Source organism: Sorex fumeus, unplaced genomic scaffold (assembly GCF_029834395.1).
Source record: "Sorex fumeus unplaced genomic scaffold, SorFum_2.1 ptg000061l, whole genome shotgun sequence".
Taxonomy (NCBI): domain Eukaryota; kingdom Metazoa; phylum Chordata; class Mammalia; order Eulipotyphla; family Soricidae; genus Sorex; species Sorex fumeus.
Genome location: NW_026606118.1, coordinates 30,610,494 through 30,637,582, shown reverse-complemented (window position 1 = coordinate 30,637,582; position 27,089 = coordinate 30,610,494). Strand labels below are relative to the sequence as shown.

Genomic DNA, 27,089 nt, shown 5'->3' with positions numbered 1-27,089 from the left:
AAAAATGTATTAGTATATTACTATATTTACCATCAAACTAGCCGACACAAGGACTATAACACTAATTTTTCTAATAAAATTGCAACATATAGGTGGCAATCAACACAATAAGGTTCCCCAATGCTGCATAAGCCTTTTACTCTAAAACCTGCTCTATTAATAGATGAAACGCCAATATAAATACAAAAACTATCAAAAGTACTTAGTCCCTTGCAAAACAGCCCTGAATGCTACTATGAAAAAGTGAAGAAATAAATGCGCATCCATCTTTCCAAATGACAACTCCACAGTATGTACTAAGAGCCTTTAACAATGTTCCCAAACCATTGATTCAGCACTACATCTCTAGAATTACATTCTTATAAAACTGGAGGTGGGGAAAGGTGGAGGGTGATGCAGAGAGGTACAAAAATGTTTAATGAAGCATTTTTTGGCAGTAATAAATCAATATATTTTAATTCCTCTGTTTGGTTAAATAGCATAATTCTGTGACACCTAAATTTACCGGCATAGAAGAACAGGCCTAAGGTGCTTGCTCGGGTTGGGAAGGAGAAAATGGAGAGCTGTTGAAGGAGTGAAGAGCATCAGCTTTTTGGGGGAGGTAGAGAGATAGTACAGGGGACAGGATGCTTGCCTTGCATGTGGCCAATCTGGACTCGCTCCCTGGAATCTCACATGGTCCCCCAAGCTCCCCAGGAGTGATCCCTTACTGCAGAGCCAGTTAGAGCACCCTGAGCACCGAGGAGTCCACAAAAACCAAGTGGAGAGGGGAGGAAGAGTTTCAGTTTTGTGGGATGAGAAAGTTCTAGAGACTGGTTGAACTACTGAACAAGTTTATAGATAGATTTATCATGGTACATTTTCATTATATGTAATTTACAATTTAAAGTAAAATTGAATAGAGTAAAAAAACTGAGTCTATAAAGTTGAACAGTAAAGCATGGATCTATTTTTCATAAAAAAGACTGATATCCCAGATGTAAGGGTTAAAGGGAGGATTTGTTATCAAAAACATCTTACTGAAAGAGGGGGGAGGGGGAGGAGGTGGAAGGGGAGAAAGAGTGAGAGAGTGAAGAATAAAGTATCTGTGTGGGGGGAAATGGCAGGAGGGAAACTAGGGACACTGCTGGTGGGACACGTACACTGGTTGAAGGAATGGATGTCGGAACATTTGACTGAAACCCAATTGTGAGCAATTTTGTAACTGTGCATCTCACCATGATTAAAAGATAAATTTTAAAAACTCTTATTCAGAATGCCACCATTTACAAATTGTATGGGAAAGGACAAGACACTTAGTGATTTTTTAGTTTCAGATGATCTGACAGCAAACCCAGAATATTCCTGGTCTACGAGTACTATATTATGTAACAGATAAAAAGAATTCAGTACAATATTTGAAGTTAGATTTAAATGTTTAATATTGCCTCTGATTGTGGTTTAAGTGCATCAACATCCTAATAGTTCTAAATTCGGAATTATGGATTAATCATGATTTTTTTCTTCCCATTAGCTCATTTAAATTTTCCAATTTTATGAAAATAGATTATTTAAGCTTGTGATTAAAAGTAGCACCATGGGCTGAAGTAATAGTACATTGAGTATGGTGCTTGCCTTGCACATGGCCAAACCAGTTTGATCCCCAGCACTGCAAATAGTTCCCCGAGCCTACTAGGAGTAATCTCTGAGCACCCTGACAAGGTATGGCCCCCAAAACACACACACACACACACACACACACACACACACACACACACACCCCAATACCAGGCAGCAGCTATACAAAAGTAAATCGTTGATGATCACACACACACACACACACACACACACACACCCCAATACCAGGCAGCAGCTATACAAAAGTAAATCGTTGATGATCACACACACACACACACACACACACACACACACACACACCCCGATACCAGGCAGCAGCTATAAAAAAAGTAAATTCTTGATTTTTAAGTCAAATAGAATTGCTGGGTTTTCTCTTGGTTGCTTGCTTCTTTTTTAGCATTTTGAATCCCACAGAGGAATGTTGTGATGGGATGGAACCCAAGGTTCTCCATGCATGAGCTCCAGTCCAGGCCAGAACTGTTGTCTTTTCTTTTTCCTTCTTTGGAGGTGGGGGAGTGGACACTTGGCAGTACTTGGGGATTGCTCCTGGCAAAGCTCAAGGGCATTTGTGATGCTGGGCTTTGGGTCAGCAACATGCAGGGCACGAGTCTTATCAACTCACTGCTTTTTAAAGGGAAAGTGGTATCAAAGTAGTGACAGGGGTGCTTGCCTTGCACGCAGTCTACCTGGGTTCAATTACGTACAGTCCCATGAACCGGCCTCAAGTGATTCCTGAGTGCAGAGCCAGAAATAAGTGCTGCGCACTGCCAGGTATGGCCATCCCCCAAAATAAGTAAATGAATTACAAATGAACTTGTATTTCTTGACTCCTAGTTTGTAAGGATTTAGAAACTGATGATAATTTCCATACATGAATTTCAAGTATCTTAGGTAAATTAATCTTGTAGGGAAAAGAATAATTCAAAGTAAGTTTTTAACTGTGATTAGATTTTTTTTTTAATTTTAAAATATTTTTTAATTGAGTGTCTCCACTAATGATAAAGCAGTCTTGCTAAGAAGGGATTTAATTTTATTCTTACTAGTTGCTTGTCAAAAACAACAAATGAGGTTAAACTATAAAGTATAAAAAATCTGTTGATCTGTTGCAAACAACTGCTGGTATTCAAAAATAAAACTGATTGCGTTACAGTGTACTCTTTAATATTCCTGTGAATAAGGCAAACTGTTTTATGACTCTCAGTTACTCTCACCTATCTCACAGATTCTGGTAATGATCATATATATATGTATATGTATATATATGCACATATATATATACACACATATATATACACGTAATGGAAGATAGCAGTTCTGGAAGGAAGCACTAAGTCATAATTAAGAGAATAAACAGGTAAAGAGTTCAGGATAAGAACATCTGCTTGTCTTTGGGGTCTATCAATATCAAACTCAGGCTGTAAGGGGTCACTGCAAAATTCTAAAGAAAGTTCTGAGATGTAAACCTTTGTCTTCAATGACTATCACAAATTTCTGATTAAAAGTGACCTTGCAAGAAATGCTGGCTGAACTGAATTTTATTTACCTTCGTCTATATGAACACTTGCTTAGTACATACCAAATATGCAAAACTTTAATGTATCTATAGCTGTCTTAGCTGGAAGCATTAAAATGTCTACAAAAATATACAATGATTATAACTTCCATGGTTTAAGAAAAGTACTTAGAATGAAAAGAAAACTGCATTCAACATTCACGCAACCCGTCACTGACTATTTGTGAAGATAAAACTGGAGAGCAGAAAGCAAATTATTTTTAAATTAAGCAATTAGTGCTTCAGTTTTTCCAGTGTAGGTGGATATACAAAGAGAATCTTAAGACCTATCTGAGAACATTTTGAACTACATTTTTACTGAAATAAACCACTTCCTTTCAAGGCCCACATAATTTTAAAGTAGAAAGACAATTAATTCTAAAGTTTTCTGCGCAAGTATATTATTCTTCTAAGCTGGAAGTAAAATTCAGTGATAAACTAGTAAAGAAATTTTTCAAGTAAAAGTACACTTAAAGGTGTATCAACAAAACAATAAACACTTTAAATTCCCTACATTTAAGTAAAGTGACACAGCTAAGTAAATTACAAGTTGATGTTTTATTACAATAGTTCATATCATCTGATACAAATAAGTTAGAATATCAAAACTAGGGCTTTCCTACTTTCAAAAATAGGAATTTTTCCTTAACACAAAAACATTTTATGTATTTTAATCTCTGGATTATTTTGGTAAAAATAAAGAACATGCATTACTCAAATTTGTGGTTTAGGGAATGCTACTCTCCTGTCAGATTAAGAAAACAATCATCAAAAAACTAAAAGATAATTTCCTGACTTTAGTCTCAGAATATACTGTTAGCAATTCATTCATATGAATGTGTGACACAAGTACAATAGGAAATTATTCTAACTTTTTTCATTTGCCATTGGTGGCATTTATTATTATACACGTTCAAATTAATGAGGAAACCAATATTTATTTTATTTTAGAAATAAAGGTCCAATTTATTGTTATGACAAGCAGCTAATTTTCATTCCAAAATTCTAAATGTACAAAATTACTGAAAGTTTTTCTAAAAAAGAAATAGATTTTCTTCTAGATTATTTTGTCATATGTCATGATAAAATCGTTAGGAATAAGAGCAGTGAAATCACACGTAAGTAACTTAAACTTTTGTTTCAAAATGGTCTGTCCTGTGGTCACGAGGAGAAATTACTCACAAGCCTTTCAAGACAATCTAGTTTTACAGTTGGAAGGGGGACATATAACACAGTGAAGAAGGACCTTAGACAAAGAAACACCTGGTTAAAAAGACAAAAAAATGAACAAATTTTAAATATCATTTCTAACTAAACAGAAAGAAAAGACAGGAAAAGGCCAGCAAGCGGGTAACAAGAAAGAGGATGGTGGAAGGTGTAAAGAAGAGAATCGGAACACAAGAAATAATTTCTAAAATAGGAGATGTTACAAAGTAGGCCAGGTTAAATACAAAAACCTACAAGAAAAATTAAACTCACAACATAAAACAGCAGAATCTGGCTAGGTGACAACATATAAAATACTGCATCACTATCTGCAAAGCTCTCCAGTGGATTTGTCAATTTGCAGTGCAAATAAAGGTCGCAGAACCATTTTCAAATATTCCATATTTGGAAAGAATTTCACACATGCATATTTCGGGAGTTGGGGGGGGAGAGGGAGAGGAGTGATCAAATCAGAAGTAAAGTCAAGTAAGTGAAAACAAACAATCATTAAAAAAAATCAATTTCTAACTATGGCTAGTTAAAAACTTATGAAACAGCGTGAAATTTGAAATGAAAAAAAGATGCTGTAAATCTTGGCAATGAATAAAATAACAAAAATATCAGAAACGGGGCTAGAGAAATAGTATAGGGCATTTTCCTTGCAATGGCAGACACGGTTTCAATCCCTGACACCCCATATGGTGAGTAATTCCCGAGAGCAGAGGAAGGAGCTCTGAGAATCACCCACCAGATGTGGCCCAAAAACAAACAAACAAACAAACACAAATAAAGGAAACTGATGAACTGAACCTTGAAAGCCAGAACTTATAAAAATAATTGTTTAAAGTTTATCATTTCGTTAATGTAAATTTAGTTTAGAATATAAATGTTTTAATGGTACATTCCTTAAGAACTAAAAATATTAACAATATTATGAGAAATGGAGAGGTAAAGTATAAGTACAATTATATCTTCAGTTTTCTAGTGGAGAACAACATATTTATTCATTTGTTTCAGTATTTATTTGGTTTGGGATGACACCCAGAAATGACCACCGGCTCTCCTGGACTTAGTAACCAGGGTCACTCCTAGGAGGCTCAGGAGAGACCACTAGCAGTTACAAGGATCAAACCCAGCCCTCCTACAAGCAGAGCATGTGCTTAGCCCACTGAGCTCTCTCTCCAGTCCCAATACATAGCTTTTAATCTGGAGAAAAAAGTTAAATGACATGCAAAGTTAAAATATAAACAATTTATCAGTACACACAAATATTAAAGATGACAATATAATTTTTAAGTAGTGGAAGGTATTATATCTGATCCTATCAATCCCATATGTGGAAGAAATCTCAACTTTTAGAACATTTTTCTTAATTTTAAAAAACTTTAAAAATTTTTTAAAAAATGATTAGTTCTTTCTAAATTGCTGTTTGTATACTAAGTGGATACTGATTTTGTAGAAGGACCTTTTTTTAATATAACCATGTGAACATATAGTTTTTCCATTGGTGATGTAAGACTCACTTTGTCTTAACTTATACAGAGATGGGGTTGACATTTAAGTTCAAAAGCAACAGTATGTAATTTTCCTAAAAAGTTCTAAAAATGTTTAAAAAAATTTTAAAGTCTCTGACAAACCCAAATTACACACAATACTGGAACTTAACTAAGCCAAAGCAACTCAACATAGTAAAAGTGACGGTATAAACAAAAAGAATTTAGAGAAAGCATCATATACAGTTTTAATATTAACAAATTCAATTTAAGATAAAAGTCGTAAGACAAAGCAAAAAGGAACTTCACACTAATAATTCAGTAACACAGAAGGAACATGCAAAAAGAACATGCAGAAGGAACATGTCCATTTAAAACATCAGAATGGACAAAATTTTGGATGGATAAAATCGGTAAGGAATGAAATGAAATATTCAATTATACACTTTAAATTTACCTCTTTCAACCTAGAACGAAAACAAATTTACTGAATTTGAATTTACTGAACTCTGTAACAATTTAAAAACAAACATGACATAAATTCTTTATCTAAAACTAGTTTTCTTGACAAGTGTCTACAAAAAAATATTCTGAAACTCCACCGGGTCACCAACAAAAGCCTAGTAATTTTTCAGAAATAAAGGCAAAGCATGTAGTCTCTGATAACAGTACCAGGAAACTAGTAATCATGACAAAAACAATGAAAAAGAAAAAAAAGACTCAAACCAGGACTTTAAATTTTTTCTTTGCTTTTAAAAGTAGATAAAAATTAATACCGCGAATCACTCAGAAAATAACAGCAATGCTTAGTTTAGAAAACTTAAAAAAAAAATTACTGATAGCACAGCGCGTAGGGCATTTGCCTTGCACGCGGCCGACCTGGGTTCGATTCCCAGCATCCCATATGGTCCCCTGAGCACCGCTAGGAGTAATTCCTGAGTACAGAGCCAGGAGTGACTTCTGTGCATCGCCGGTGTGACCCAAAATGCAAAAAAAAAAAAAAAAAAAATTACTTTGTGCCCACCTGGAAATCTACCCTAAGTAAAAACAAAAAAAAGTGCGCCACAAATGTAACTAGGGCAATTACCACCCCCGTAAATGATTCCAGCCACCCCCAGGTTGTGGGACATTATCTTCCACTTTGAGAAAATGCTCTCAGAGTACCCCCAAATAACGTAAGGCTAAGAGAATCCATAAGTCACTGCAAATACCATATTCAGAGAAAACATAGTAACTGTGAAAACACAGTTAAGTAAAAGGATAAAGCAAAACATATCAGCTTCACGGTTAATAGCAAAATGTGGAGGCAGGACTTCAATCTACAATTATTATTCTTCACAATAAAGTATAAATCTGGGTTGGGCATGGAGAAATGTTACCTTCTGTAAAACTAGACAATGAGCACAGGAGTGTTTGTTGTATGATTTCCTGTATGTTACTGCTTGAAATATATGTTAAAATTAACTTTTCAAGAGAAAGAATTAAAAATCCATGTAAATTACAGGTTCCATTCAGTAAGGTAAATAAAACAAGAAAAACAGATTAGGTCATAGATTAACTAATAACACCCAATAAAACTAATACCTGGGTACTAATCTTTGGGGGAGACAGGAAATTATTACAAGGTGATAAATCAAGATGCCAGAAAAACAAAGCTGATAAAGAGAAAAAAAAACCCAGCATTTAAATGATAACGGAGATTTAACCAGTGTATAGAAATATCTAAACATATATGACTGCAAATTACAATGCTAAATACATTTAGAAATCTGGATAAAACAGTTTTCTATGAAAACTGAAATTTCAAATGTGACCCTAGAATACTGAGTAAGATAACGCCTATCAAATATAATCTGAATATTTTAAGGATAATGAAAGTACTTTCTAAATGCTCTACAAGCGTCAGAAGGAAAATTTAAGGTCCAACAATTTAAGTCCAACATAACACCACATATACTTTTATGAATACATGGAATAATCTTACATAAATCAGCAAATAAAATATTAAAATAACAAGACCAACTGAATTATGTTGGAAACAAACAAAAAATGGTTATAAAATTGTATCTAAAGCTTTTCAGCATTTATGTAGAGTGCATTCCCCACCCTAAAAGCTTTTATTAGAATTTAATATACCAATAAAAATTACAACTGAATGTTTCAGCAACTCAAGAGCGGCTGTAAGTCATGGGACATAACCCAGGAAAACTGTAGAAAAAGTAGAGCCAAAGAGATAGCCCAAAGGGCTGGAGCACATGACTGGCATTCAGAGACCTCAAATCGCTACTGCAGCACTGCAGTCTCCTGAGCACCAGCGGGTATAGCTCTGTCGCTGGGGAGGACTCTCACACCCCCTCCCCAAAACCTATGAAACTGGAGAGAAAAGCCCGGATATTCTATGAAATACTAAAACCTAACAACCTAATACAAAAGCTTTAGTAATTAAAACTCTAATACTAAACAAAACAGCACTGAATTTATTAACATACTAAAAGAAATGGGAAAAAATTTTTGCTACATGTGTCATACAAACTATCTGAATTTTACTGTCATTGTCGTCTCCTGATCTTCTCACTGTCCCATACCTTGTTTGTGGAGTTCTGTGGTGGTTTTTCGTTCTTGTTTTCTTGTGTTTTTTTTTTTTTAATTGAATCACAGTGAGATACACAGTCATAAACTTGTTCATGATTCGGTTTCAGTCATATACTGTTCCAACACCCATCCCCTCACCAATGTATATTTCTCACCACCAACTACCTCTATGACAGGCACTTTTCTTTTCCTTTCTATCTCTCTTCTCTTCTCCTCTCCTCCCTCCCTCCCTCTCTTCCATCTTCCCTGTCTTTCCCTGTCTGTCTCTCTCTCTCTCTCTCTCTCTCTCTCTCTCTCTCTCTCTCTCTCTCCCCCCCCCCTCCTTTGGGGCATTATAGTCCAAAATATAGAAATACAGATACTTAAAGGTTATCACATATATCCCTATACTTATTTTCAACACAGTTCTTGTCCAGTGACCATTAATCCCCAAAGCATTATACAGATTCAATGCAGTCCCTATAGATATCCATGACATTTTTCAAAGAAATAGATCAAACACTCCCGAAATTCATATGAACAATAAACCCCCACAAATAGCTAAAGCAATCTTTGGGAAACAGAAGATGGAGGGCATCAGCCTCCTCAACTTCAAGATTGTACTACTAAGCGGTAGTAATTAAAACAGCGTGTATTAGAGTAAAGACAGACCCGCAGATCAATGGAAAAGAGTTGGATATCCTGACACACCTTAAATACACAATCACTTAGTATTTGATAAAGAAGCAAGAAATATGAAGTGAAGTAAGGAAAGGCTCTTTAATTAGTAGTGGGAAAACTAGGAAGCTACATGTAAAAGCATGAACTCAGATCTCTATCTAATGCCATGCACAAAAGTCAGATCAAAATGAATTAAAAACCTCAACATGAGACCTGAATCCATAAGGCAGATGGAGAAAAATTTAGGCAAAACCCTCTACAACCCTGAAGATAAAGGCACCTTCAAAGATAAAATATCACTTACCAAGCCAGTGGAAGCAAATATAAACAAATGGGATTACATTAAACTAAAAGGCTTCTGCACTTCAAAAGAAATGGTGTATAAAATACACACAGAAATGGGCACTGGTGGAGGGATGGGTATTTGATCGTTGTATAATTGAAACCCAAGCACAAAAATTTGTAAGTCTACAACTGTACCTCATGGTGTCTCACTAATAAAAATTTAAAAAAAAAAAAAGAATAAGGAACCCAAACTACCAAATATCCAAGCTGAAGTAAATTAAAATGTGGTAATAGCATGAGAAGAGCTTGATAAACTGAAAGAGCGTATTTGTTTTTGTTTTGGGGACACCCCAAGCAACATGCCCAGCCCTACCAGGAGTGATCCCTGTACACACAACCAGGAGTAAGTCCTGAGCACTGCGAGGAGTGTCCCCAAAACAAAAACAAAAAACAAAAACACAGGAGTAGACATTTTCAAGAAATGAATAGACAACACAACAAAGAAATTACTCTCAGTCATAAAGACTTACACATTATAAAAAACATTGGGTTTTACTGACATACAAGCAGTACTATGTCAATAATACATTCTAGAATACTATCTGTATCAGTGAGAATCTGGATCAGGCATATTCGTTAATTTATGGAAAAGAAATTAATATATTTATTATAAGAATAATGAGGCAACATCGATTGAAAGCTTTTAAAATATATACTTATCATGTAGCATTGTAGCACTGTCCTCCCGTTGTTCATCATAGAGCTAGAAAATCAATTACTGGGCCAAAGCAATGGTACAGCAGGGAGGGCATTTGCCTTGCACACAGCCAACCTGGATTCCCAGCACCCCACATTGACTCCCAAGCACCAGCAGGAGTAATTCCTGCGTGCAGAGCCAGGAGTAACCCCTAGGAATGCCAGGTATGACTTGAACAAACAAACATACAAACAAAATTTCTACAAATTTGGGATGTTCCCCTTAGGATCATCAACAATAGCAACAAAATATTTACAATGTTTGTCAATGACACAAACAATTAGAGAATATTTTACAGCTTTTGAAAAGAATGAGACTGATTTCAATGCATTAGTAAGAAAAGATATCCCTGATCCCTTGATAAAGGAGACTGTTCAATCTTCTAACATTCTCCCATTTGTCTAAAGGTATTTGAACACATTCACATTTACATAATATACAAGATTATTCGCAGCTTTCTCCAGGGACCAAGACTATGGTAATTCAATTATTTTTATTTAAGTCCTTTTCTACATTTTGGTGTCAGGTATGCTCTAAGCTGTCGATGCAGTAGTGACAGATGAAATCCTCATAGAAGGACTCCAGGTAATGGGAAGATAGGAAGGTTATGATTTCACATGGTAAAATAAGAGAAATATGGTGGATCTGAGGTACAAAGGATCTCCAAACACCAAACTTGGGGGTAAAGTGATATGTAAGCCATAACCTGAAGAGCAATCAGCCACATGGAGGAGAAAAGCACTACGGAGGCAGATGAAACTTGGGTAGGTGTGCCTGAACAGGTTTGGGCAGGACTAAGGAGAGGAGTTAAAAAGTAATTTAAGCGGTTTATATTCAATGGGGCAGAAAATTCAAAGTTATATTTTAGAAAAGTTTCTGTAAAAATACAATGTCTTAGGTAAAATGAAAGCAAAAAGTGGGGGAAAAAAACACCAGTAAAATATTTCAGAAGTTCTAACCCAGCCTAATGGTCTTCATGAGAAAAAGCAAGGAGGGCTGAGCAGTGGGTGAGCAATGTACAGCTCAACCCCATTACTGCAGATTCCAGATCTGCAAATTCAGCTCAGAAATACTTGTTCGTAACTCATCTGATACTTGTGACACAAAGTCCCCCAGTCCCGCCCCCATGCACATCCACAGCCGAAGTCCAACAAGGTGACACTCCATCTTCTCTTGTTTCTGCTTCTATAAATAAGTGTCCTCTGCCAAGACGGACTTACTGCCACGTCTTTCCTCAACACTTTTTTTGCTGACCAGTTTGCTGTTTAAAATGGTCGCCAAAGACCAAGATGATACAGCAATTTGGCATTATCCAGCATAGGTTCGAGTCCAGGAATACATGGTATCCGGAACTGGGTGCAGCCTTGGAGACCCCAATGCACTGCTGCAACAGGCAAGTATTTCCCAGAACCACAGGGCCTGAGAGATGGCATCCAGGACTGGCTCAAGTGGCTAAGAACCACTGGTGGGGTTCCTGGTGTCTCCCGGGCACTGCCTTTGAGTCCCCTACGATAAATAAGTTACAAGAATAAAATAAAAATAAAATGGCTCCCAAGGGGAGTAATCAAGTGCTACTTTGGCATTCCTAAGCAAAGGCGGCCATGATATCATGGCCTTACAAATAAAAAGCTTAATGTCAGAAAAGCTTCATTCAGGCATTAGAGCTAGTGCTGTTGTTTGTGAGTTCAATGAGTCAAGAACATACAGTAAATAACCTTTAAACAGACACACAAGGCTATGTATTGACTGATAAAAAAAAAAACATGTTAGCAGAGCCTTATCTAACCCATTATTTCCTAGAGAAGCAATATTTCAGTATTTGTTTTCAGTGTTCATGTTTTTGTCTGGTGGTGCTAATCTATGATTTTATAAAACATGACTACCACAAATAATGACAAGGAACTGGCTATATACACACAAATAGCTTTACTTATTTATAGGAAGGAAAAAATATAACTGTTGAACAGTTATAAGAAGTAAATGAGAGAAATTGAGGATGATGCAACTGAAAGATGGTGATGTGTGATCAAGATAAGAAACTGCAGATAAGATGGTAGTAGCTTGAATCAAGAAGGCAAAGTTGTCATGTAATGTTATATATGCCAGGTTATAATAAATGTAATTATGTAATTAAGTGCTCCTAATTCCCCCTCTTTGCACTAAGGCTCATCTTTGTACATCTCATGCAATGATGTGTCCTTAAAGTTAAGTGAAGTTAACCAAGTATGTCAACACCAAAAATAAATGCCTTATCAATTCTTTTATCTTCCACTGCTATTTTTGCAACTGCATTACCAATATTCACCATGTTCTATACTGTAGGATTTCCATGAGGCCTAAACACAAGTGTGTATCTTTCAGGAAGCAAGAAATTGAAATGACAAATACCTTAGAAGAAATTCTTCACAATCAGTAGTTTAATTTGTTTATAGAAACATAAAGCAGTAATGTCAGCATAAGTTATTAAAATACCATTACAAAATGTTAACCTTATGTAAAAAATCCTAATGGGTAATTGTGATACATTTCACACTCAAGAAAAATCTCAGAACTTTAACTCATCCCAATGTAGCTCTTACAAAACTGTATGTACACATACATACACACACAGTTTATATACATACGTGAGTATATATATATGTATATACATATATATATACTCTAAATGTGACAAGTCACATATCCCAAAAAGTAAATGTATAACATACAACTGCATATATTGAGCATTATATAATTATATGAACAGAGATAAAACCAGTATAATAACTCACATTAGCCCTCCTCTATCCGGTCAACTTATCACTTATATAAACTTATTTTTTATATACATTGATTAACAAAAAACAATTTCCAAGACACAAAATATTTTATAACCACATACTTTTGTGAACACAAAACAGAAAATCTGCTGTTAGGTCTTCCACAATATACAACTCTGTACATGTTCATTTGCAGTGGAACGAACAGACTGTGAGATCAATTTCATGGTCAATTTAAATGGTAAACAATCATAAAAAATTTCATCATTTTTCTTTTAATTTTGTTTATCTAACACTGCTTCTTCCTTTCACATATAAAAAAAGAGTATAATTCTAGTTTGATCCTTGGTGTGACTATTAATCACAAGAACTCCCATTAAATACTAAGAAACGTAGTAAGAATAGTTAGAACTTACGTAAAAAGAAAAAGGGTGAAGAGGTTTAAGGAAAAAAAACATTCAAAACTATTGAGACTGAAAGAGGAGAGAATGAAAGTTCTGCTATACAAATTAAGGGGCCAAGGAGATAGAACTGAGGGTAAAGCACTTGCTAGGTAGCAGCTGACTTGGGTTTGATCCCAGGCACTGCATATGATCCCCCAAGCCCTGCCTGAAGTGATCTCTGTGCACAAAGCCAGGAGTAAGCCCTGAACAAAGTTGGATGTGGCCCCAAAACCAAGAAAAGATCAAAAAGGTAAAGTTAACAAAATATTTGATTTAAATAGAAATAAAACCCTGTGACTTGTGATTAGTAGTAAAATCAAGAAGGGACCCAAAGACTTTAGAATGCAAAAGGACAAAACATGCATGATCGTCACATTTTTTGAAAAACAAAAACAAAACAAAAAAAAAGATGAGTAAAAGGTGGCAATTTTAATATCTTTTGCATAATATCATTTAGAATATGATTACAATACTATTTTCTATTTCTATGCTGATATGTTTGATCATAACAAAAAGTACAAGTGGCTCTGTATAGCAATACTGACATTTACATTGGAAAATAAACCAAAAATTCTTAATACTTTGTGCTACCAAGAACACAAGTCAATCAATAAAAGGCAGCTAACACAGAAAAAGCACTTAGGACAAGCAATCGTCACACAGACTATACCCATGAACAAATAGGCACTTGTCTTTTAACAAGTCAATTGCAAGGAGTGGAAAGGGGAGGGGCAGTGGGTCCTCATAGCTCTACCTTAAGTAGAGAAGACTGACACTTTTTTGTCAACAGGGCCAGTGCATGCCATGCACAAGCACGACAACGCAGCAGCCACAAAAAGGAAAATAAGACATTTAAAAACTGCTGCCTTCACCAGCAACCTCTCATAGAGAACTTCTGTAAAATGGTAGTTACAATCCTGATCATTCAACAAAAGAAGATCCAGTTCAAACTGAAAGACTTAAAATAATGCAGATATATTGTACTTGTACCTGAAAATTAGTTGCTACCCAAAAAAGGCAAAATATAGTAGAACTGTTCAACATTGTTAACTGGATTTATATGCAAAGAGTCCATTAAGTGTAGCTCTTAATGTAACCAGGAACTATCATCAGTTCCAAACAAACTGGTAGCATACAGGTAACTTCTAAGCTGGAGACTGACTATATATAAATCTAGCTGATGAGTCATACTAATAGCTCAAAATTACTAAAATGTTTGATCAAGGTTCAAGACTGGAAAAACAAAATCAGCAGTTGGGGTAATTCAAACTTGAAAATGGATCATAAAATATCACTTGTGATTTATATGATCTCTTCTGCTTCACTATGAATGCTCAGTACTTAACTGTACTGAAATATGCAATTAAAAACAAAACCTAAAAGGCATCACAAGAAAACGTTTGGTCACAAGAACAATGAAGATATAATACTATCTTAAGTTTTCCCACCAAACCGCTGGATATAAAAACATCAAACATAACTAAAAATACTGGAATGTCACTCTAAAAATAAACAGAAACAAGAATAAAAAAAATACATAGCAAAGTAGCTGCCAGAGAAAAATATTTCTTTACTAGGAAAAGGCCAGCTTTTCTATTGCATTAAGTAATAATATCTTAGACATGATTTTTTCTGCAAAGTAATAGCAACTTCTTATGCAAAAACTGTAATTCCTAAATAGCAACTTTTTACTATTTACTATTAACAATCACTATGGATTATAACTTCAACCTGTCCTATGATAATTTTAGTATTAGTAATTCCTTTCATTCCATTGATTTTTAAATTTTCTCTAAGGCAGCATTTCTCAGCAAGGGAACCATATGGAATATTCCAAGGAAGCCACAGTCTGAGACTGGGGGAGCTGGTGGGAGGGAGGGGGCAACCTACTGGATAGGGACACGGAAAGGGAAGGCAAGGAAAAGCACAGGAAAAAAACAAGGTTAATGGAGCAGGATCCAAAAACAGCTGAGAAAACTGCTCTGAGGGAATGATTCTTGAATAGAAGTAATACAACAGGAATCATTGGTGAACTATTTTAAAATTCAGATACCCAAAGGACATCTCTCAAAAACTGGAGCACCAAGTCTAGATAGTATCTGTTTCCCCAAGATTCTACTGCCAATTGAAGACCACTGATAGAAGGGATGAATTACAAGTTTGTTTCACTAAAACAGTGATTAATTGATTAATGAAATTTTGTAATAGCAGCTGTCAGTAGCAAGAAGAAAAACTCCACATTATTGTTTAAAAAAAAAAAGTTAAAAATGATCTGAATAAAATTGTATATCCAAAGAACATACAACCATACTTGAAAACATTTTCTACATATTTATTTCTGAAGTGTTCCTTTAGGACGAATGATTTTGATATGTATAAAAAAATACTCTGTAGTAATTTGACTTAAATAGTTATATGATCCCTTAAAATACTTCATTTATTATCATCAAAATGTATTTCAACAACCTGAACAGTATTCTTAAATGTGAGGAATTTAATAAGTTTTCAATAGAAAAATTTTAGTATTCACCCACATATAATAAAGCTAAGAATAATACCACTAACAGTTTAAAATATAATTGTTCCAGCTATTCTACTCCATATAAACTAAGAAAAACCTACTACACATACACTAAGAAAAATCTTCATCACTAAACATTCTGAAGTGATGGTTTTTTTCTTCAAGCACAAGAGTTTTATACAAGAAAATAAGTCATTGTAAAAACTTTTAAAGTTGACTCTTCAACCAAAAATATCTGAGGTTTGATTTCACAATATTATTTGTAAACATAACACCCATTATAGACTATGAACATGAAAAAAGCCAGTTTTCCCTAAAAGAGTAAAAAATCTCAGTGCAAAAAATACGTATCAACTACAGTTATCAACTGACTTAAGACAATTTAATATAAAAATCACAACTTAAATTCCATAATATAAAGACTTGAAATTAAAATAAAAAGCTCTACAACAGTTATCATGGTTTTCTTGTTACTATTCTCTTGTAAAAGCTTTCTTTTGATTAGCTTTTACAATGTCATCAGGAGATGCTGATTTGAAGTCAAATGGTGTTATTGCTATAACAGGACTTAATTCTTTGTCCTTTATGCCTTGAACTTGTCTGCTATAAAGAAAAGTCTTATAAAGGTCAAGAGTGCGTCGTTTGTAGCTTTTCAATGGGTAACGAAGACACAATGTTGAAGCAAAAGCTGAAGGTCTAGCAGCAAGAGCCTTGGTCCAAGAGAGAGGAAATGGTGGTTTTCTAGTCAGAGAACTTTTATTGCTTCTATTATCCATAACAGTATTGGAACTTTTCCCTAACTTTGAACTTAGAAGTTTAGTTGGTGTTGGAGCAACTGATCGCTCTAATACAGGTTTTGGAATAAAATCTGGGGTTTTTATAAGGACACTAAGATCAATATTTGCATCAATCCCAGGTGAATTCACTTCAGATAAACTGACTTTAGAGGATTCTTTCTCAATCTGGGAATTGTCTATATTAATTGTTTCTGCAATCAAATCAGAAAGAGACAAATTCTCAAGGTCTCTTGTAGGAGAAGGTTTACGAAATGCCAAAGATGACAGAGATCCTGTTAATTCTGCTATTCCAGTGGAAGAATGAGACCGATTTGCGAGTTGTGACAAGGGGAAGGACCCCAAACTCAGATCTGTGAAACTGGTAGATGGCTGGTTACAAGTATCAGATAAAATAAAACACTGACTTCGATTTTTTTCTTTGTGTTCCTGAAATAGTTCAGCTAGGGAGGAACTTTCACAATGGGAAAACTGTAAATTGTCATTTTTTGAAAGGTAATTCTCAGCATTCTGTTCAAGTGACGAAACACTTCCCACTTCAGGCATCTTGCTAGCACTTAAATTATCGGGAACTATACCTTCCAATGGGGCACTTAAGTGCGATGGACTGCTTAAACTTTCTAAGCTATTTTGTACTGGAATGTTCTTCAAGTCAGGTAGTGAGTTATTTTGAATCAAGAAAGAATTATTAAGTGCTGTGTTCTTTATCATTAAGGATTTCAAATCTGGTATTCCTTTGAACACAGAATCATCTTTGGGAATACATTCAGATGCATGAGGTCTTAACAAATCAGCATCTACATTCTTTACAGATAGGCCTCCCAGACTATCTGCAGATGACATACTAACTGAAGGCTGAAGTTCAAAAGAATTTCTTGGCATATCCTCTATAAGGTCAGCTAGTGACAGCCCTTTTGTTAACTTACATGATTCTAGTTTCTTTTCACTTTTAGGTCTGTCAAGTTTCTTTTTTTTGTGGAGTAAATAGTGACTTGGTACAACAGAGGAATTATGATACGATCCAACTTTTGCTACTGGGCCAGAAAACTCAAGGGGCTTGCTACTACAATCCAAATGGTTTACAGGTTCAGGACAAGAGCTCTGAACATTATCAGCTGAAACTTCAGAGGAAGATAATAAGACTCCTTACCTTACAAGAGCCATTGATTTTCAGATGCATGGGTTGACATATGCAGGAAACAGTCCCAGCAAACAAAAGGAAACATGAAACGAGGCATTTAATTACTAAATGTTTCTTTTGATAATATATAAATACTTGATAATCCCATAATTAATAAAAGCAGATACTCTCAAAAGCTATCAAGAACAATTACCTTCCCTTATTCATCTAAAATGACTTTATTCTTTGCTAAGTAACATATTCAAATATAAGTATTAGTCAAAATTCGAATCTCAGAAATTTTATAAAATACAATTCTACTATACTTGAAATATAGCCAGGATTCTCTCTCAAATTCAAAACTTCTTGGGGGAAAAAATAGAAAAACTAGGTTTATCTTTCTCACTATTCCAAATGTATTAATAAGCAAACAAATCAATCCCTGAAAGTCCTTCTATGACATGAGATACACTACATAGATAGGTATACACATTCATACACACATAACAGATTATATATTCAGTCTTATGTTGATCAAAGTGCACCCTGCCAATTTTTTTAAATTTTAAAGTATATAATAAAATAATTGACCCAGAATCAATCATCAAGCTCCTATTGCTAGTTATCACACCAATTAATATAAAAGTATCTGAGTTTCTTTCTTATATTGGCTAAATTCCAAACTTAATCTAAAATTCTATGAATTTTAAATTCTACAAATTTAAATTATACAGTGTAATATATATAATTATGCAATAATTATGATTCTTATGGTTTAAATAAAACTAAGCCATATATATAAGCATCAAAAAATTAACATGAACTGTGTGGCAATCAACTTCCATCTCTAGCTTCATTTAAATTTTAAAATACATAGTAATACAAAGTCCTGAGTTACTAACAAGAAGCAAAAGCTTATTTTATTTTTACCTCATTTCATTTCCCCTGTATTCAAATATTCACAGAAGTAAGCAGAGGGGAAATAAATCTTTTAACAAAGGGGAAGCCATTCATACATTTGATTTCCATAAAAAGTAAAACATACACAAACAAAAAAGGGGGAAGGAACACAATACTCAGTTTAAAATTTCTGGAAGGGGTGAAAAAAGAAGCTTAGCAAGTGTAACACTTGCCTCACGTGTGTGAGACTTTGGCTTTAATATCTGGCACCACACACACACACACACACACACACACACACACAAAAGAATACATAAAACCTGTCAAACTAGAGGGTTAAGATTGGAGCTCAGTAGTACAGTACATGCCTCACATATTTGAGTCCCTGAATTTGATCCCCAACATCCACCAAAATATTAATTCAAACTAGGAACATCAATAAATATTATTCAGTTACTGTTACATGCAAAATGTTCTGCCCATTTTTTTTATTGTTAGAAAACAAATCTAAGCCTCTTTTAAAGTACTATCAACAAAAGAAAACAAGTTAAAGCATACCTTTTGCTATCTTTCCCGTAGATACTGCTCCTTCATTCTTGACCTTCAACTTCTGTGTTTTATTTTGTTCCAGAACTACTGACAAGGCCTTCTGTACATCAAACTTGTTCTTCAAAACTGCGTCAATCAGTGTATCATCAGGCACAGCATCTCCAAGTATCTCTCTCAGGTGATCAAGGCAAGAATAAAGACGAGCTAGAATAAATAACAATAATTCTATCTTCAAAACCAAAAAAGAATTTGAAGCTATAAGAAGATATTCAATATTACTTCCTCTGATAAACATTTTTATGACAAGGTTTCTATCTAAACATACCTATCTTTCCATTATCTAAGAAACATTAAGAAATCATATCTCTTAATTTCACAAATATTCTCTAAATAAAACTGATAAATGTTGGAGGGAAATATACATTCAATATATATACATATATATATACCTATTAGTACCAACTTTCAGTAAGTGAGGATGATTTTTTTCAAGTATATGTAGGGAGAGATAAGTATTTCTAACTTATGAGATAAGTAGTCCAGCTAATCACCAAGTATTCTTACATGTCTCAAACTACAATATTTAGCTTTCTTTTAGGGTAACTTTAGCTCTCCCCAAACAACTGAAGATCATCCTCAGAACTCTTTAAAAATGGGCAAAACAGGTATAAGTAGTTTGTATAGGGATGAAGACACATACCTTATATGAGAATGTGTCCGATTCAGTACCCAGCACAACATGGCTCACTAAGCATCGCCAGGTATAGGCTTGGAGGCCCCTGAGCAATGCCAGGCATAGCCCTGGAAGCCCCTCAGCACCAATGGAGTCCCTTTTGGTGATATATGCACCATGGGACCAGAGCAACATCACATCCTTAAGCCTACCATCAACTTAGAATTGCCAGAAGTGGCCCTTGGCCCACTAAGCACTGCTTAGGTGGACTGGTCTTCCCAAAATACCCCACTCCAAATTGGCAGAAAACCTAATACAAAATGCACAAAGATGAGGATAAGGATCATGAACATTCATTTTGCTAAAATATTTGCTAGGAATTACACTCATTGTTGGTAATGAGTAAAGCTGAAGTGGTTTGTTCACTGTCTAGGTGTAACTCTGTTTTACAAATGTTTTTAAATGGAAAGTTTATAACAATATAAAAATGGGAAATTTAGGAGTTTGAGAACTGATCTTTGAATAAATCAGTAAAATATTTAACATCTGCTTGTCAAATCAACAGTAAATGGAGAAAAAGCAAAATAACTTAAGTAGAGGGGCAAAACCAACAGATTCTTAAGAAAAAAATAAAATTTTTCAGTCAGTTCTGCAAATATCTTTGACTTCTGTGTAAAAAACTGTAGAGGAGCTAATAGATACAGTCCTCAGAAGTATTTATTTGTTGGGCCCAAGAGACAGTACAGCGGTTTAGGTGCTTGCCTTGCATGCTGCTGACCCTGGTCTGATTACCAGCATTATAATCTCTTGCCTCAAAAACTGCTAGGCATGATCCTTGACCATGGAGGGAAAAGTGAACCCTGACTACAGAACCAGGAGTGACCCCTGAGCACAGAACCAAGAGGAAGACCAGAGCACAGCCAGGTGTGACCCAAAATCCAAGAAAAGAAATGGAAAATATTTTATTAATATAATTTAAGGAAAGTGATATGTTTACTTTGTGAAATGAGAGAATAGGAATAGATGTACTTCTGTCACTATGCCTCAATTATGAGACATGAAGTTCAAAGTTACATTTGAGAATGAAAATTAATCATTCCTCCCTGCCTTATATAAGTAATTGACATGATAATAATAGTATGACTATAGCTGACCTTTACTAAATGCTTTTCAGGTACTATTCTAAATGCTGTTCAGGTATTAATGTATTTAATCCTCACAACAACCTCAAGACTTAAGCTAGCTATTTGTCTTCATTTTGTAGGGAAAAAAATGAGACAGAAGTTCATTTGACTGAGGTTCCACCAGCTAGTTCACCTTGAGGATTTATGAAGTAGGACTGTCTAACTTAACACCTCTATTTTTGGTTTATGTGAAAAAAAAAATTTTGTAATTTAAGGAACTTTTAGTAGAGACCTGATGCTAGGCTAACTTTATTGAGCATTCTCTTTTAGTTTCAGTAATTCCTATATTTTGTTCATGTATTTGGAATCATTAGTATCCAAAATTAAGATTATTAGCTTTAAATTTATGTTGGACTTATTATCCAAATATTTGAGAAACTGTTTATTAGCTAAAAAATGATCAAATACTTTTTGTTCAAAACAGAGTATTATTCATAAAAGCCCGTGAAATGCAATATAAATTGCATTCTGAGAAATGGTGTTTTTGAAAACACCAAAGGAGAATTTGAGGGAATTTGAAAACCTCAAGTTTTATGTATATTGTTGATTTTCAGTTCTCTTATCTTTATGAATTAGAATTTGCCTCAAAGATTTTGGTTACAGAGTTACTGCAGGAATTACAAAAGGTACATAAGTATATGTCTATTGATTATTGTGTTATACCTAGCCGTTTCATTCAGTTTTGCAAAACGACCACTTAAGCTATAGCTTTTCTACTACAACGAAACAAAATATGTTTAGAAGTGCATTTGTTTAAAATATATATATATATATATATATATAAATGAAGTCAAAATACAAATACCTCTGTTAAGATTTTCCAAAGAACAAAAACAAACAAAATTAACACCAATATCATTACCATTTACAATGTCTTTGTTGAAATCTAATTTACAGATGTTACAATGGAACTGATTTTTGTTTTGGTTCCAGGCTAAACCCCATGGAACTCAGGGCTTACTCCTGGCTCTGCACTAAGGAATCACTCCTGACAAGGTGCAGGGGGCCACACAGGATGCCAAATCAGCAGCATGCAAGGCAAATGCCTCTCCCGCTCATTAATAGTTCTAGGTACTATAGCTATGGACCCCAGAACTCTAAAAGTATCATTTTGAATAAACCTTTGAAACCATACATTGTGTTAAGAAAAGAAGCTTCTTTCATAAAGTCATTAAGGACGCATAATCTTACAAATAATAAATGTAGTTTGGGGAGCAGGGAAAAGCAAATTACAAGTTTGACTCCTGAGGAAAATATTTTTTTAAAAAAGACAGTTCTAAGATTACAGTAACTAAAAACAACTATGTAAATATGAAACCAATGTTAAATACACCCCTCACAGAATATATTAATAAAATGTAAATTTTCCTTAAATATAAAAAGTTGTACCATGATTACTGAGCACAATTATGTAAAATTTGTACATTTGAGTATACTGATTACCAATCATTTTAAGAACCACTACTTATTTACTATACCTTGATCAATTCCACTTAATTGATGGCTCAAAAGAGAATTGGAGGACTCTTTCATCTCTTCATAATCATATTCTTCTGAAGGTTTGTCACGTCGTGAATAAATAAACTGAGCAGCTAGAAGATAAAATGATTCAAAATGATAATTTAGTAATTTCCCACTTTTTTTTGCAAAAAATAAAATAAAATCCATAAATTAAAGACTATCTACCATCATAATCACTTACCCTTACTCTATAATAAAAACAAAATAAGGGAAAAAAAATACCAAACCCTTGCTGAAATATCCCTACTATTCATTAGTCTCTCAAAATCATCTTCCTCCCTTATCTAATCTCTTAAACCATTCCAAGGAACCCAGTTTTCAAATACCACCTTCTGTGTTACTGCTAGGTATTAGCCCACATTCCCTGAGATTTTTCTCTCCTTTGGTATAAATATCCCAAACTCTTATCAACTTTCTTATTTGCATAATTAAGAAAATACTGAAATACAGACAAAGCTAGAAATTTTCTTTTTCTAAGAAGTGTTAATTTTGCCTGACTCCAAATAGGCTTCAACTTTTGAACAACATATATTATCAATTACATATGCACTTGTATCATATACTAATCTTGACTTTCAGACATTAGTCTATGCTACTCTACAGCACTGGCAGTGACAATATGTAACAGTAACTATATCTATTTCATGAAAAGGAAAAAAGATAAATACCAAATGCAAGCAAAGAAGACAAACCATGAATACCCAAACTGACTCTGCCTAAACCTGATGCCCAATTAATTCAAATTTTTTTGTTTTCAACAATTTAACACTTCCACATGTGACTTTTGTGTATGTTTCCAGGAAGGCAAGTATGAAACTAAACTACATTCAAAATGTATGTATAATGCCTACACAGACTGTAATGCTATAACTTCAGTCTACCAGGTTTACGAAGAAGGCTGTAATGAAAAGTAACCTTAAGATGACATCCGGGTCAGAAAGAGAACTCAGTGGTCAGAGGCACATGCAAAACACGCAAAGAGTCAAGTTTAAACCCTGGGACCACATGCCCACTCTCACACCCACCCCAGGATCACTGGGTGTAACGCTGGAAACTTCCAAACACTGCCCAGGTGGCCTAGTGGTGCCCAGTAGTGCAGGGTCCAAACATCAGACACTTGCTCAGACCTTCTCACTGGCTCAACCTAATATCACCAGGAGTGCCCCAGGACCGCAGGGAACACTTGGAAAGTTCCCAAAGTGACCAAAAAAAGATGATTTCTAGTTTTGATAACATTCTCCAAGTTAATGGAAAACCACAATTTTACTTTTCCCTAGTTGCTATTTTAGTAGATGACTTCAAAGGCTGTGTTTTCTAAAAAAACAGATTCTAAGAAAACATACATCATATACGCACCTGTGTACATACAGTTCTAAGAACATACATACTGCATTGCATATGCATGCGTGTATACACACATATAGGTATATATGTTATATATGTGTCTGTATATAACTCTAGATATACAGATACCTATGTGTGCATATGTATATTCCTATTTTTCCTGCCTTCAGTGCAAGAATATAGTCTAGAATATATATTCATGGGTTTTCTAAAATGACTGATTTTCATGATAAAATCTCAAGTAAGGAATTTCTTACAATCAAATGTACTCATAATTATGTAATACTTAATATGACATCCTTTTAAAAAAATGTCCACTGCATCTAAACTGCATCTTAGGCTTAAGTGACACTATTAAAAAACGTAAACTGGACAGTTATAAACATACTGTTTTATTTATACCACTATAAATGATCTTATTCAAAAGTAACAAAAATTTCTGGCTTTCAGCCAGAGACTCAAAAATAAATCGTGCTGCTCTCCGCATGCTCCAGCCAAACCTCGCCCACGAGTGAATCCTCAGAAAACCCGGGTATACAGGACTTTGGTTCAATGGGATGGTGATTGGGGATCCTCTACCCATCTGGCAGTCTCCACCCATCTTCAGCAACTCAGTAGTCACGCCCATAAACCACCTCTGGCTGGTGCCAGATAAATTCGTCACCAGCCACCATCCAGATCACGTGTCCTTCTCTCCAGGAAGGGAGCATAACATGACATTCGCCATAACCATGCCACCGGAAGCTGTGCCAGGCTATCTCACTTGGCATGTTCCAGAAGGGGGTGGGTGAGACTCCTCCCTGCCCCAAGGGACTCAGCCCAGGCAGCCAAAAACCTTCAGAACTCAAGCACCCTCATGCTCACGGCAGCTCTTCACACGCTCAGGCCGAGCCTCACCCACGAGTAAACATATTCTTGGACACACACCCTACCCAGACTCCAAGAGTACTGCACCATATTTGATGAGGTTCAAAGTAAGAGGCAACCAATCCTAGAGGCATTTTTTTTTTACAGATAAATATATGTATATAAGCACACAAGGCTCAACCTTTAACATGTTAGCGATCTCTTATAGAAGTGCTTAACGGCCCCTGGGTCAAATACAACAATCTTCACTCTTTCCTCTAAGGAAATTTTTGTAGCATTTTCAGTGTTTTTTTTTTTTCATAACAAACAACACAAAATATATTACTTCTGTTCCACTTTAGGACAGGGGTTGAGGTTCATGATGGAAATATCCAAAATATGGTGGTGGGAAGTTGTAATGGTGGTGGGATTAGTGTTCAAATATTAAATGTAATCAAATATTGTGAACTACTTTATAAAATAAAAAAATGTTTTAAATAAAAGAAAAATAAATAAATCGCAAAAGAAATCAAGTTGCAGAGATGCTTCCCCGACCCTGTGCAAGCTGAGTGATCTGGGGCACCCTGGAGGGGGGCAGGTTAGCCAACCACCCGCACAAACAGAGCCCCAGGAACCAAAAATTTCCACACTCTGTAGCACTGCTATGCTCACGGCTCAGCTCCACTGCTCAGACCACGCGTCATCCAGAAACTGATCTGCTGAGAAACTCAGGTATGTGGGTTTTGTGATTGAAATATCTGGGCTCTCATGGAGTTGGGGATGGGATACCCACACCAACCTCCCTGTTCTTTAGGAAACCTGGCAGTCATATCCATAAACTGCCTTTGGTGCCAAATAAGCTCATTAACCAACAGGCTCTGCAGTCCAGGGCACCCCAAGTCACCATCCAGTAAAAAATTTAACTCCCAACTGTATCACCCCATTCAAAATTTTTAAATTCCTGGAGAATATGGCCGCATTTATGGATAGGGGACACTTCAAAGTTGACTACACTGATGAACCAGGCTAGCACACCACATTGGATGGGATGTAAAGTAGAAGGCAACCAATCTCAATTAAAAAAAATATAAACACACAAACAAGCTTAAAAAATATATAAGCTTAACCTGTAACAACATGTAAATAATCCCTTCTACAAGGGCTTAATGGCTCCAATGTAAGATACAACAATATTCACACATTTTCTTCTAAAGAAGTATTTTTTTTATCATTTTTAGAGAATTACAACAAGCAATATAAAATAAATTATTCAGGGCCTGCTACAGGGGCAGGCTTGAGAGGTGGTTAGAAAAAGTGGAAATAATGGTGGTAGGAAGATAAGGATTGGTGTTGGTATATTGTAATAAATCATGAACAACTTTATAAAAATGAATTTTTAAGAAAAGTTAAAAATATAAATGAAAGTAACAAATAGATCTTCCCCAATTTCCTCTCCTTGCTGTGGACTATAAGGGGTTAAAACCTAAGAAAAATAAAGGAATTAAGAGAGGCAAAAAATGAGATACTACATCACAACTTTCACTCCGGAAACATGGTAAGGAAGAAGAAGTTCTCGGTGTCCAGACTTCTACTCTGCCTTTCAGGAGCTCCAACCTGTCGATGACATATGACTCTCCCCTTTGACATGAAAGCAAATCCAACTCAGAAACCTGTATATACTATATCCAATGCTGGGCTGGATTTTCCAAACGACGGGGCATCAGGAAGGTGAAAAAGTGAAGGTAGGGGAAACAAGGACTGGTCCTTTGAAATGAGAGTCCATAAGGTAAACAGACAAACAAACAGACTGAAAAATGATATAATTTCACCTATTTAAAAATCTAAGTCACAAACTGATGAAAATACTGTCTGAAAAATTAAACTCTCAACATATCTTAAATTTAAGGCATCTGACCTGACTTCTGAAACTACCCAAAATTATTTTTCTAAACAACTTAAGCAAAAATCATCTGAATAGCTCAGACGACTTTCTAGGTTTTGTCTTCTGGAAATCCTCAGTGATGATGACCTTTTGAACAGGGGAAATCTGTACTTTAAAAGTAATCCCAGGGCTGGAGAGACCACACAGCTGGTAAAAGCCCTTGAACTTGCATTGCTTGACTTGCATACAATCTCTCAGGTTCAATTCTTGGCACCACATATGGTCCCCAGAGCACCTCCAGGAGTGACCCTTGAGTGCAGAGTAATGGGAGTAAGGCCTGAGCACTGCAGGTATGGCCCCCAAAGCAAAAACAAAATAAAATTACTCCCAG

At 35.2% G+C, this 27,089-nt stretch overlaps 1 protein-coding gene across 2 annotated transcripts in view; it reads right to left on the bottom strand.

The window, feature by feature from the left end:
- Positions 1 to 27,089, bottom strand: part of HBS1L (HBS1 like translational GTPase) — an 89,203-nt gene that overhangs the window by 53,232 nt on the left and 8,882 nt on the right. The window contains exons 3-5 of one of the 2 annotated variants that reach the window (XM_056125890.1): positions 22,584 to 22,697; positions 19,258 to 19,452; positions 12,558 to 17,824 (exon numbers count right to left, since the gene is read on the bottom strand). In XM_056125890.1, the coding sequence (XP_055981865.1) occupies positions 16,359 to 17,824; positions 19,258 to 19,452; positions 22,584 to 22,697 (1,775 nt within the window). In that variant the 3' untranslated portion in view covers positions 12,558 to 16,358. Of the gene's footprint in view, positions 1 to 12,557; positions 17,825 to 19,257; positions 19,453 to 22,583; positions 22,698 to 27,089 lie in introns of those variants that run through there. The other variant, XM_056125889.1, reaches the window with a different exon arrangement.